This window comes from Stigmatopora argus, chromosome 5, assembly GCF_051989625.1.
Source record: "Stigmatopora argus isolate UIUO_Sarg chromosome 5, RoL_Sarg_1.0, whole genome shotgun sequence".
NCBI lineage: Eukaryota > Metazoa > Chordata > Actinopteri > Syngnathiformes > Syngnathidae > Stigmatopora > Stigmatopora argus.
In genome coordinates, this window is record NC_135391.1 from 7,846,526 (window position 1) to 7,860,509 (window position 13,984).

Consider the following 13,984-nt stretch of genomic DNA (forward strand, 5'->3'; position numbering starts at 1 on the left):
CACTTGGACACATCATCCAACAGCTATAACCACCTACATGGGGTCAACAAGACATTTAAGTTGTGGTGGTTATTACAAGCAAAGCTGTGCTTATCTTCTTCCTGAACCATGATGAAATGATAATGAAGGAAAATAGCTCCCAAGCCATGGTGGGAAAACAGGCTGGCGGCATTCCGTAAATATGTATGTACTGTATGTTCCCACCAATGGGACATGTCAATTCTGCGAAATACAGAATGTCGCATTTTCAGAGACATTTTCAGAAATGGGGCAACAAGAATTGGTTACACTATCAGAATGCTTATCTTAGCACTGTCCTAAAATTGTCATAATCATGACATGACACCTGCCATGAATGGTTATGACACATTCATTTTCATGACATGTCTGCAGTGTTCTTTCCCCCCTTTGTCAATGTGTGAACATGAAATGTGTATATCAGTCAAGATGAGAGCAGAACTCTTTGCCTTATGTCAGTACTTTAATTCGCATGCTTATCCACACAGACTGTACAGTTTAGCTTTGTCTCTCTCAACGGCACCGTTCCTCTGTGGCCCCTGTGATTAATTACTTTTAACAAAGCAAACAGTCTTGCTTATCTGGATCATCCTTGCCCGCATCCAAGAATAAACCCATCACTAGCAATTGTCAGATTTTGTGTAGTATTAAATGAGAGTCGCTTTCACTTCTCTCTTGTCCCAACCAAGCTAGAGTCTCAATTTTCTACACTTGTGCCCCTGCCCTCCTGGGTTTTGTGTTGAGATGTTATTCTTCCTGCCATCCTGCTTCTTCTTATGACATCTTCTAGTCAAGACAGTCATAATGTTGTTCTGTCTCAAGAAGAGAGAGAAAAAAGTGATGTCAGATATAAAAATACACCAACTTGGTGATTACTGACAACAACTGTATAATGTGTTGCTGTTTTATGTATCATGATAGCTATTGTTTTACAATCATTAACATTCACTGGACGGTAAGTGGACATTAACTCCCTGTTATGACTCGACAAGTCATTGACTCAAGCCACAAGTGTGCAGCTCGATATCAAAGCCAAAATATTACAGCTAACTTCATTAGAAGGCGGATAGAATTAATGATGCACGGTGATGCCCAAAGAACACTGAGGGAACTTGCTCTTTAATAAGCTAACACAGAGCCTGTACAGATCTGCTAAACAAGCAGTCGGTGCTATCAGTGGCCAGCAACTCCCCACTGTAGATCTCTACCAATTAACTTTCTTACTTGACTTGATGATCATGATTACAATCGAAAATGATACTTGTTGCTGAAACTTATATCACCGCTGGTCACTAAAGTGTGCAACGTTAAAACGCTAAAGTATGCACTCCTGTAGAGCTCAGCAAAGGACCCAAGTGACCAATAATTCTCGCCAGGGTTCGAGAGGCTTTCAGTACTGGTATCATTAATAAGGAAATTCAACACTACTCTGCAATTATTGTACTTTTTGCTTCTGGTTTAGATATTTCCCTTGCGGGCCAAAGTACCGGAGCGTGTCATATATATGATAAGTAGAAGCGCCTGTCTGCGTTGGATTCATTGCACACTTAAACTGGTGCAGCATTGACTTCATATAGCAGTCAGTTGGTGAGGGAATTTGCGAAATATTAACCCCCATTGCGTTTGTTGTGTATTAAAGGGCATTTATCCTGCCCTGTCTTGGGAGGTGTCAGTATTCACAAGCATATACAAGGTGTGGTGCTCCAACCTCAGTAAAAGGATGGCTGCTGGTACTGGGAGATAAGAATGCGAATTGGGTCTTAATAAATAAGTCAAATAATCTTGGTGGCAGAATACAAGTACAGTCCTCGATGAGGATCCAATAACAAGAGGCGTGTCACCATCATGAGCTGAGTTTTGGTCTTAGATTCACCTTTTCCTTCTTCCTTCAGACCTCATCCTCTCAATTTGACCCACAGCAACAGCACTTTACGATATTAATTGTATACTGTATATTGGAATGCAGGCATTTATAATCTTTCAGAATTTTCTGATGGTTATTTAGTGTCCCGCTTTTAGAGAATGTAGGGAATGGGGGTCAGTAAGGCATGACTATCAATCTCAATGCCTAATGGTTCAAGAGTTTACATGTTGAGATCATGTGTTTCCATCGAGTGTTTACGCAGAAGAGGGTATTTTTTAGACATGCTCAAGTTGACCAGGAAGGCTAATTAAGGCAGTGCTAATGAAGATGGAAGATGTGTTGCTTGAAGCCAGGAGAGTATTGTGTGAGGCCCAAGCAGCTTTTTCTGTCGTCACATTGAAGATAAATGAAATAGTGATGCTTATGGTCAAGGGTGGATTTTGGATGGCTGTAAATCTTTTTATTTTTTGATTTTTTCTTATTTTACTCCTGGAAAACGTTTGTGAATTTCTATGAAATATTTCAACTCTCGCTTTAATCTCATTGAGATTGAAAGCTCTGCTGCAGCCTAAAGTTTATTCTTTTTCAGGGTCACCAGCTGGCTCTGACTGATTAAAGCTCTTTTGCTTAAATAATGCCCACTCTAGCTGATAACCAGCCCGTGTAGCTGTGGGGTTGGTGGATAGAGCTCAAGCTGAGCGTAACCAGAGAACAATTTAAAAGGGCCGTGGAAATCTGTTTAGCTCTTTGACCCCTAAGTCTCAGACCCCAAACTCTTAAGATGTTAATAAGAATGCAAGTATGATATTGCCATTTGTCTGACCAATCAAGCTATAAATCAGCAATGTGAAGTTTTTTTTTGTTTTTAACTTTGAAATTAATGTTAGAACTAATGTTCTGTCCTTCATCTCTTTTTTCTATTCGTGTATTCCCTCTGCATAATCCTCTGTTATGGTGGCGAAAATATAATTGAAAATGTTCGACCAAACTATAGATTGTGACCTTGTGTTACTGAATGACCGCACACCATGTTGCTATTGGGATGTTTCATCTGTGATAAAAGAGTAATGTAATTTTTTTTACCCTCTTTTTCACATTGACTTGTCTAAATGCACTTGCATTAAGTGACACCTTCGCAATCCCATCCCTGACCTTCTGCAAATGTTTGTTATTTGGTAATTGTTTTTGGAGAACTGTCCCGGGAGCCACCTGGTAGAGGCACAGTGAATACAGAATGATGAGCCCAGACTTCACATGTGTAAGTGTGACCTTTTCCAATCTGAAGTCCTGCACCAACTGCCAGTTTGATGAGAGCTCGATAATCGATGTCTGTCCGCCTTGAGAATGCACGTATATGTCTCTGGGACTCAAATCTCTTGTAGGAATCTTGGCTTCTTCCTGACTCTTTTTGTCACCTCTTCACTGGATAATGAAACATTTACCCTTTAATTGCCAGCTCCACAAAGAATGATCGGTTTAATTTGCCCCCATTAAAGCCGTTGAATCTAATGGGCTCATTAAGGGCCATGAATGGAACTGCAATCAACAGCCTGGACAACTCCCTCTGGGAGGAAGAATACATCAGTGGATCATAAATATTTTATGGTGTCTACCTACAGATTGTAAGGTGCCTCAATTTGATGTGCATAAGTGTTTTACATGCACCTTAATGTTGGAACATAAAATCCATTTTGTCTCAGACATCCCCAGATGACAGTGTATAGGGCACAGTTTGTTTTTTTAATTCCCCCTACATTTTGTCATTATTTTTATTCCAAACACTTATTATCTGATTCTGAAAAATTGGCCCAGGTAACTCAAAACCTGAGCCAAAATATTGACCCAGATTCCTTTAACCGTCGATTTAAAGTGCGCCCATAAAAATCCTTATGCTGGTCACATTCTTTCGAAAGTATATCTGCATGGTGCCTGGGGATTTATATGTTGGCTCGCATATGCACCATTAGAGCACAGCGATGAAAGTTTCAGTTTTGGCTCAGAAAAAAAGGGGCTTCCTAAGTCTGACCACAGACCTATACTCTTTTGGGAAAGAGATCAGTACTTGCAGCAAGGCGAATACAAAGGCTCCGATTTGGCTGCAGACCTGGATTTAAGTGTGACCTAGCTGGCTCAATTGTGGCTTTCATTCGGTCAAGTTGAATAGCAGGAGGCTCAAAGCAGCAATCACAGTTACTTTCGAGCTAATTTGTCATGGCCAAATGTTTTTAATTGTTATTAAATGAAGCAGTTGACATTTTGTGTACAGCATCAGTTCAGTGTTTTACCTTAAATGTGTATTGGACAGATGTGTGTTGGGCAGCTAAGGTGCATCAGTAAAATCATTGTGGGCTTTTCTTGCTCACTCTGGAGTCAAGAAAGGAATTTCTTTAGTCAGTGGAATCATTTGTGTAGATCATATATCCACGATTTCAGCATTATGTGGAATGCTGATTGCAGCTGAGTGGATTTTTGCCATTTTATTGTGTTGTAATTGAGCCCTCAAACGCTACACATTAATGTAGTGTGTGTGTGTGTGTATACACGTGTGTATATATCGAACCCTACTTTAGTGTAAAATAAAATATGATTTTTTTTCAAATTCAAGATACTATATAAATTCCTCGCAGCACTAATTGGCAAAGCAAAGTCACATGATCATTTGCAGCCAGTGATGGTCAAGCGGGGCATGTAATCGTGAATAGACATGATGAATCGATGTGCCTTGACCTCTGCAGCAGAGCCTCCACCGAACCCCCGAGACCGACTCACCGAACCCCTAGGGTTCGATCGAACCCTGGTTAAGAACCACTGCTCTAACAGCTTGTCTTGCACAAAGCTCCTAAACTTAATCTTTTTGTTTAGCTTCTCTAACTGTGGCTTTTATTGTGAACAACAGTTCTGTCACCAAAGAAACCTTATCCATGCTTAATTGTGCGTTGTAAAATAGAATGATAGCATATTTGACTGCATTCTTTTTTTTCTCCCGAGTAGATATGCACAAAGTATGATGGGTACCCACCCCACAATGTGTAGCTCAGTGAATTACTTTTCTTTTTGCATCATTTTTCTCTTCCTCCTAAGCATAAAGACATGAATATTTAAAAGTACATCAAACAAGCATTCATAAAATATTAAAAGACTTGGGAAGTAAGAAAAGCCTTTATCCTTTCTCTCTCTCTTTCTCTCTCACTCATGAACACATGCACATTGGCATTCATGAATTTTACCCATAGGTGACATGACAAACTTAGATCCACACGTAGATGCAAATCACGGCAGGGAGGACAGTTTACCTTTCAGCATGTAGATTTCCTGCATTATCAAGAGGTTTATATTGTGGATGTTAAACTGAACAAAATGCACAACATATGCTTGACATTTTAGGGGGCCCATATAATCCATGGGGATTGAGCCCTCAGAGAAGAGTTGGCTAAATTTGCATCCACTTTAGGGAGATTGTTTTTGACTGGAGGACCTGAATCGCACTGTTCAAAGGGCAAAGCTTTCTCGAGCTATGCCGCCGCTTTTGCGTCTGGCCAAGAGCTCGCTACGATAATCGCCGTACAAACACCTCCAAGCTGCTGTGTTTATAGAAAAGATCCTGTTAAGCATGAATTTAAAAGAAGGTTGTGCAAGGCTAATATATGGATTTCCCCCATTTTCTTTTATATCCCTGATTGCAATAACATGACCAATCTGATGCTGGTATTTTTTGCAGTTTTGTTCTTTTCTACTATTTAGGTGTTTTTCCCCTTAAGGAAGCCAGAGTAGTTGCCAGATGGCTGTAACATTTACTGGAAGGGCACTTGTGAGGTAAATTCAAAGTGTGCCAGAACGGGGACAATGTGGAGGAAGCAGCAAAAGAGCGAGGTGAAGCATAACAAACTGCAACATCCAAGTCTTGGTTCCTTGCATTGTTGTTTTTTGTGGTTTTTTTAATTGCAAATTTATTCAACATTTTTTCAACAACGTATCATCGGCTTCAGATGTTTTTCGGACCATTTTAAGTACAAACAGTGTCGCTCATCAAATAATTTTGGGTGGGAGCCCCAGGAAAGACCTCTGCAGTGCAAAATCACCTTTTTTTGACTTTCATTTGTGTGTGACGCTTTCACTTTGCCCTTTTCATCAGTATCCCTAGATTAGTATTCACGTATATAATGAAAAGGAATTCAAAGCAATCTGTGTTTAATGGGAAACGCTGCTTGAATTAACTTGTTGGATTATGTGGAAGTTGAAGTTACTGTGTATTGTGTGTGTGCGCATGTGTGCCCGCGTGGGAGTGCAACTGCATGATATGCTGCGAAAGCAGTGGGAGATTAATGAAAGAAAAAGCACATTTTACACGGCACATTGATTCTGTCATATTTGCAGCGCTGTTTCACTTATGCATTCATTCGTATGCTTGTGTTTGCAATATATTAATATACTCTTGTCATTCTGAATCCTCTTTAACTTTCTGTAATGGAATACACAGTAAATGAAAAAGATGCCATTTTTTGGAGGGAAGCAAATCTCATTTTATACATCCTTTTTTTCCCCTCTCAGTCAAGAAACACCGCTTGAGAGAATAAAGGCAAATACCTTTTAGAGCGCATATTGTTGGCTAAATCTAATCAAAGAGAGAAGTGCATTTAAATGTCTTTTGTTCCCCTGGGCGGAATATTTGTTGGCCTCTCTGCTCTCACCAGTGTGTCCTGCCCAAACTCCACCGCAACCAGATTCAATTATTATTGAACGACTACTCTGTCTGGTGCTTCCACCATATAATAATTGTGTTTGGACAAAGATTAATGCTCTGAATCATGTTGTTATTGTCTTGCCATTTTAAATGGAGTTGTAATACCAGGGGAGTAGGGCAAGAGTCATGGAGAAACTGGTTGTCAGTGGGCAGCGGGAGATGAGGGAGGTGAACGGGTTGAAAATAAAATAATTACTGGTCTCTATAAATTCAATGGCATGTCTCATTTGTGTTAATCCTCTGGCCCCTTTCAATCTCCGTCTTTCTAACTTCTTAACATAGTGGCATGTAAAGATGAATGGAAAGCACTCCCGATTCTGATAGCAAATTAGCCCATGTGTCACTTTTGTAGTGGATTCATTCATTAGTATGCCCACATGGCTGACCAGTCCAATGTCGGCAAACGCAGACTCTGATATCTTAAAATCGCCCAGAACAGGACAGTTTGGAGCTCGCAACGTAATGAATTGTTAGCTTGTTAGATCGAGGTAGACAGCCCATCCCTCAGCTTCTTCATGCTTGCCTGTTGTAACTATTTACTTACAGCATTTTTACAGCAAGAGTGTGCTGGCTTTTGGTGGGATTTAGTGGTTTGGCTTGAAAACACAGAGCTGGATGGAGTTCAGTTTCTGTGTGCTACTGTTGCTAAACTCGATCAGAACCTCGGATAACGAACGACTCACTTGGCCAAGGGCATTTTTTTAGTTTCTTCTGTTAAGTTACTGAAGCAACACGATCCTTCAAAAGTCAGCAATACTTTATGTTCAAGATGCACTATTTTCCACAAAATGAACAGCAAATCCAGTTGCAATATGCCGTGAAAATGTCACGCCTCTGTTTTCTCATAAAACTGATATATTTCAAAGCAAAGGTGGGAGTCGGGCATATTATTTTGATGAACAAGATCATAAAGTAAACTAATTACACTGCATTCATTTTTTAATCATATCCGATACCATTGTCATGAAAACAACGGGAAGTTCTTCCATCATGAGCTAGGCTTTGACTATCACAAGAAAAATGTACACCGCCAAGAATTTTATGTGCTACTGAATTATTATTCTGTCAACAGTGAATCAATGAGAAATGCAATTTCTGTCTGATTCAGGAACCAAATCAAACAGCCGCATATATTGACTGACACTACTGCAGTAAAAAAAAAAGAAAAAGAAAAAACAACCCCAAAAAACAAATCTTATCACTTCATCCCAATTTTCAAAACAAAGCAATATTTATGAGGCATGTGGCATTCTCCTTTTTCTCTTATATACAGTTCTTTTTCTAGGACCGCTACGGGTGTGTGCCAGTCTACTAAGTGGAAAAAACAACTACCGTATTTTGCTGTTTAATATACCCCCCATTTAATATACCCCCCCCCCATTTAATATACCCCCCCCCATTTAATATACCCCCCCCCTTTAATATACCCCCCATTTAATATACCCGGGTATATTGAACGGCAGGGGTATATTAAATGGCACACAAACGGGAAGGTACAATTCAATGTTTTGCAGACTAAAACTACTTACTGCTCAGGTTAAAACTACTTACTGCTGAATAAAGTCTGACTTGGCATTTTAATGAACTTAAGTATCTATAATTATGCCCCCATGAACACCATACAAATCTTGCCAAAAAAGCTGAGTTGCCGTTTAATATACCAGGGTATATTAAACGGCAAGGGTATATTAAATGGCGCATACCGGGGTATATTAAACGGCAAAATACGGTAATTTTGATATACCTAAAATAATAATTACTCTCAAAAAGGCAGGTCGCCTGGGTGGAACTCTTGCAATTATGTTGAATTTTGACTCATCTAATTCACAGGGAATACATTGTTGGATACATTTGAAAAATAATTGTGTTGGTTAAAATACATGTTTACAAGACTGAAAAGTTTTAATTTTTGTTTGTTTGTTTGTCAACAGGCATACTTCCGACAGGGTGTTGCCCTTCAGTACCTTGGTCGCCATGCCGACGCTCTGGCCGCGTTTGCCTCCGGGCTGGCCCAAGACCCCAAGAGCCTTCAGCTTCTGGTGGGAATGGTGGAAGCCGCCATGAAATCTCCTCTACGGGGTAAGAAACTTATTAGAATGCTGTTTATATATACACGCGCATACGTCAGTCGATACCTCCGTGCGCTGAAGGAACCTGTCAATCTGTCTCGCCATCGCCATAGATTTTGTCCCACATGTGCCTAAATGTCTGAAGATTATCCTCCTGCTGTGTCAGTCAATAAGAATGTTTGGCCGACTTTACCTGTCACTATTTACTCATTGTGCGGGAAGGCCGGCTTACGACTGACTGGTGGTGTCATGTACCCCCCTCGCCCTCATTCTCCTGCCTGATGCCTCATGCAACTTCAGCGTATCTTATTGTCAGTCGGATCCCTCTCGCAGATAGCCTGTTATCTTAATGAGCATCCAACACTAATGCCATTGTGTGTACTTGGCCCTGACAAAGCAGTTTCCCTAGAGCTGAGTGGATTTATAAATAGTATGCTCAAATTAAGATTGAGACTAAAATGTGTGCTTTCTGTTTATGCATCATTATCATCCGACTGCACTGACCTAACTGTGCATGAGTAATCAGCGCAAGGCGGTCTAATGAGGCTCTCAACAAACCTGGCAATGATTTCGCTTCAGATGACCACTGCAGTAGAATCGAATGTCTGCAGATCAGCATCCCTTGTTTTAAATTCTACTGTAAACAGCTGCTGTGCCCTTGTTTAACCATTCAAAATCCAACCAAGGGATTAGTGGCATTGATTGATTTTGATTTTTTTTATTCCCAGAAGGAAGGTATACAATAAAGCGAATAAAAAATACAATAACCACTTATGCGATGGTTATAACTGGATGCAAAACATGAAAATAGCTTGGGTGCAAGTGCAGATTGAAGAATCATAGACACAAATGAGTCCCCCCTCTAGGGCCTTTTAATCTTTTAATTGTTTACCATAGTCCCCACAGCCAGTTAAGGACTTCATCCAAGGTGTGTTTTAGAAATGTGTGCAAGGATGGAGGATTAAGAGCAGTGATCCTCTCAGAGAGAAGCTGTCGACACACTGGGACAGCAATCAATGTTAGGCCTGTAAACAGGGAGGATAACCAGCGTTAGTTGGCCAACATCTACTGATATGTGAAAGGTAGACCGCTGTGAGCGGCACCAAGTCTGCCTTATTAATCCCAGGCTGTTACTTATCAACTGGAATAGAAAACCATTAAACCTTCCGCAATTTTTACATGAAAAAAGGTTTACTTTTGCTATATTATTTAAATATCTAAAATAAAATGTGCAAAATGTGCTTCTTGCAGACTTCAGTAATTGATCATAAATGCATTAGTCAGAGTTTATTCCTTTGACTTGCAAGTAAGTTGTAATTGAACATGAATTGAACGTTTGATGGTTCATAGCTGTAGTCATTATAAACACAGTTATATTCTCCACTGTATTTTATCTAAGTTCTTTGTATCTGGTCCGGAAAGAGCTGATTCTTTACTTCCTGGAAGTATTTTTTTTACTGCTCATTCTTTTGTTGTTCTGTTGCTGTCAGCATGATGTTGTTGGAGGCGTCCCAAAAACAATTTTAAAAAAGCCTTCACAACATGTGTCAGTGCCAATTATCAAGGCATTTCTTTTCAAGGACACCATATGGGGTGACTTGATCAAAACGATATCACACTTAACTTCATGTGAATTTCCCATCAATTTTTACTGTGTCACATAATGTATAATTCAAAGCAATCTTTGACATGCACACTTTGTGTAGATCAAGGTTTCTGCTCATTACACCAGATGCAAGCAGCTGTTATGCTATCATGTGACTCCTTCTGTATTTTACACAACAAAGAACTCTCACAAGTGGAAAGTAGAGCAATCGCACCTCCAACTCTTTCTGATCGGTGTGACAATTTTTTCCACTCCAATGTTGTTTGCAAATAGATGGGAGAATAAGGTATTGGCCGTTACAAGCGTTTGACATTTTAGAGTAGTTCTTCGGCTGTGTGGACGATCCAATCTATCTTGATACCTAAGGGCCAGAAATGGTGCAAAAGGCCCATTGACATGACCGATAAATAAAAATTCGTCTTCAATTTGTACTAAAATGTCCATTCCACATAGGAGAGCCCCACAGATAAACCGTTGCAAGAATGGTTTCGCACCATGGCAACTATTGACTCAGCCTGGATAATTTGCCATTTAAGTGAATGTCTTTTAAATGGATGCTGTAGCCCGTGTTCATTATAGTCCAGGACCCTCGAGTCAAATCTTAACTACAAAAGAGGAATTAGAACTGACATTGACCAGCTCTAATGGCCATCAACCTATGGCCTAGTATACACATATATAATGTTTAATCCGACAAGCTTTTTTTTATCCCAAGACAAAAAAAACTTACATTTAACCAGTATATCTCACATTTAACAGGTTTCTCTTATTGTGTGTGGAGTAAACTTTTGGATATAACCTAATCTTTGACAAGTGTCTTGAAAACAACAAGAGGTAGGAGAATGGAGATGTTGTCAGAAAAAAAAAGATTGACCACAGCTAAGAAAGGATTATTTTTATTTATGGCTGCATTGTAGATTGTCAGTCGTTGTGTTCCGTCCACATTGTGTTCCATCTCACAATGTTTTGTCTCCGTGTATGTGGACTTCCCCCATGCACATTACGGTTTTTAGTCGTAAATATTAGTCATGTTCATTTGCAAGATTGGAACCCTGACCTGTATCGGATGCTATTATTGGAAGTGGGACAAACTTCAGACATAAATCATCTTTGACATGCGATGGCATAGCATTAGTTGTCCTCAGTCAGGAAGGGGCAAAATCAGTACAAAAATGGACCGATTAAATACATAAATGTATTTATACTGTCTTAAACTAGTTGAAAAATCGTAAAATTATGTTTCACGCCACATTTTTAAACAACCTCTGTACCACAGGATAACATCCTTATGCTTTCATTACTCAGAATTATTAGTGAATCTATAGTTAGTTAAATGAAGTTAGACTGCGATTACAAAGTTGCTCTCATGGAATAGAGATGCTGTCCTTCATCTCAGCTTTTTCAACTTTTTGTAAATGAAAACATCAATACTTAATCATTTTTCATTCATTCATTGAGTGAACTTTCTTTTGAGAGCAAAGCGGTTGGAGTGGGAAGGCGCCGAATGGGAAATTTTCATTTTTGCCAACATATCTCATTTCAGACCCCGAGGAAATGAAAATGATCCCTGCAACATTTTCTTTGCAGTATTATCATACTCGGTGAAACATAATTTTGACACTGTTCCCATACTTTGTTAATTGGCCTCATGAGAAATGGCCACTATTTTAGCTTTGTGGTGTTAAAATGATCCTTTTGTCTCACTGCACTGACTTTCATTTGCTTAAAACAATCAGCTTGAGATAACAGTCATATCTCAGAGATAACCTAATTCTCATAAATGAGCCTGTGCAATACCACAAACGTGGTGGTTACAGTGATCAAATTGAATCTTACTGAGCAATCAAGTGAAGATGCTGGAAAATGTTTCCTTCTTGATTCATTCTTTTGGCCGCAGTTTTTCTATTTTGCTAATCATCACGTTAGAATGCTACGCATACATTACACCGCTGTACGCTGCTTCACTTTACACAGTATATATAATGCTAGTCTGTTACAAATTTTCCTTATGGAAGTTGTAAAGCCTTTGAATTTAGAGATTTGTGTTTGTGTGTGCAATATTTTATCATCTGTCTTTATGTGAAACCATCCACTCGGGATTGTCATAACTACCTGTTCATGAATATGATAGTCATGAATACTTTCCCCGTACTGGAATCTCATAATGTTTAATTCATGTCACAGCTCTCTGTCACTTCAATAGGCAATTAGAATCCATGAATGGGTTTATAGGGAACCTCTATCTCTAAGCATGACATAATGTCAAGTACACAAGCAGCATTGATGTTCTAAGATTGCAGATGCTAATTATAATTTTGAAACCAAGCACATTTTATTTACCATAAGAGCCATCGTTTTACATTTTAGAATTGCCATCACATACATAATACCACACAAAGCAAAGTAGCACAAATGCTAATAAGAGGAGATTAAATAATCCTGTCTACCCTAAAGTAAAATCCATTGTTATAAGAAATAATACATTATAAGTAGCTATGCTGTAATAACAGATTTTGCTAAGATTTGTTTAATTACCTGCCCATTATAATATTCCTACCATTACAGATTAATGCAGTTACATCCTTTATAAAACAAAATGTCGATTTCATCAACAAAAACAGTCTGATGCCGATGTCTGCCAGAGGGCATGCAATCTGAAGGGGCTGTGAATTTCCTATCCCATGCGGCCCAACATTGATTTATGTCATTGTGTGCATTTTCAACCTCTTCAAAGGTCACCTTGTCTCTGCTGTCCATTGCCATGCATCTACCATTTGTGTACAATATGCATTAGTCTGCTCGTCAACTATATTTTATTTTGTTTTTAATCTCATTGTCACATATTCGTTCTATGACTGCCTACCTTGTGCCTTGCGATGGATGGCATTTTATCTTTGGGTGACGTGCCGAAGTTGACATTCAGTAAAAATACTGAATATGCTAACAGACCGACAGTATGAAGCCATTACTTGAAGAATGACTTCAGGTAGCACTTTTTGAGGCACCAAACAAAGTTTCCAAAGTAGTATCAAAGCCAGATATTGTTGTCAATCAGCATGTCAGTTGATAGTTTGGTAGTTTTTTTTCCTGTTCCTAATCCCGGTCTCACTCATGTTCCTCCTGTAGAGTCTCTAGAGCCAACTTATCAACAGCTGCAAAAGATGAAGCTGGACAAGAGTCCTTTTGTGGTGGTCTCTGTGATCGGCCAGGAGCTGCTGACAGCTGGCCACCACACAGCTTCTGTTGTAGTTCTGGAAGCAGCTTTGAAGATCGGGACTTGCAGCCTCAAGCTGCGTGGGTCGGTCTTCTCAGCTCTCAGCAGCGCCCACTGGTCTCTAGGCAACACAGAGAAGAGCACTGGCTACATGCAGCAGGACTTGGAAGTGGCCAAGACCTTAGGTAAGATGCCTCGCAAAGTCATTCTCTGTTGCCATAGGTTTTTTCCCGTCTGGTCGCCCTCCTGTTCAATGCAGAATTACTAACATAACACCAGTTTTAAATTGCTTCTATGGAACAGAAACACTGAACAAGGTGAGAGGCAAAAAGCCTACAATGTCTATGTAAACACAATAAACTCTACCCTAGTCTAAAATCAACAATATCCAACAATAAAATATAACTCACCAAAAACGTAGTGTTTTTTAATGACAACAACTGATTAAATGACATTCAGTAAATACATATTC

General features: G+C 39.5%; 1 protein-coding gene across 4 annotated transcripts in view; it reads left to right on the top strand.

Annotated features, from left to right (window-relative positions):
- ttc28 (tetratricopeptide repeat domain 28) overlaps positions 1-13,984 on the top strand; it is a 143,224-nt gene that overhangs the window by 81,646 nt on the left and 47,594 nt on the right. For all 4 annotated transcript variants that reach the window (XM_077600153.1, XM_077600150.1, XM_077600151.1 and 1 more), the window contains 2 exons: positions 8,555-8,702; positions 13,425-13,697. In XM_077600153.1, coding sequence (XP_077456279.1) covers positions 8,555-8,702; positions 13,425-13,697 — 421 coding nt within the window. The remainder of the gene's footprint in view (positions 1-8,554; positions 8,703-13,424; positions 13,698-13,984) is intronic.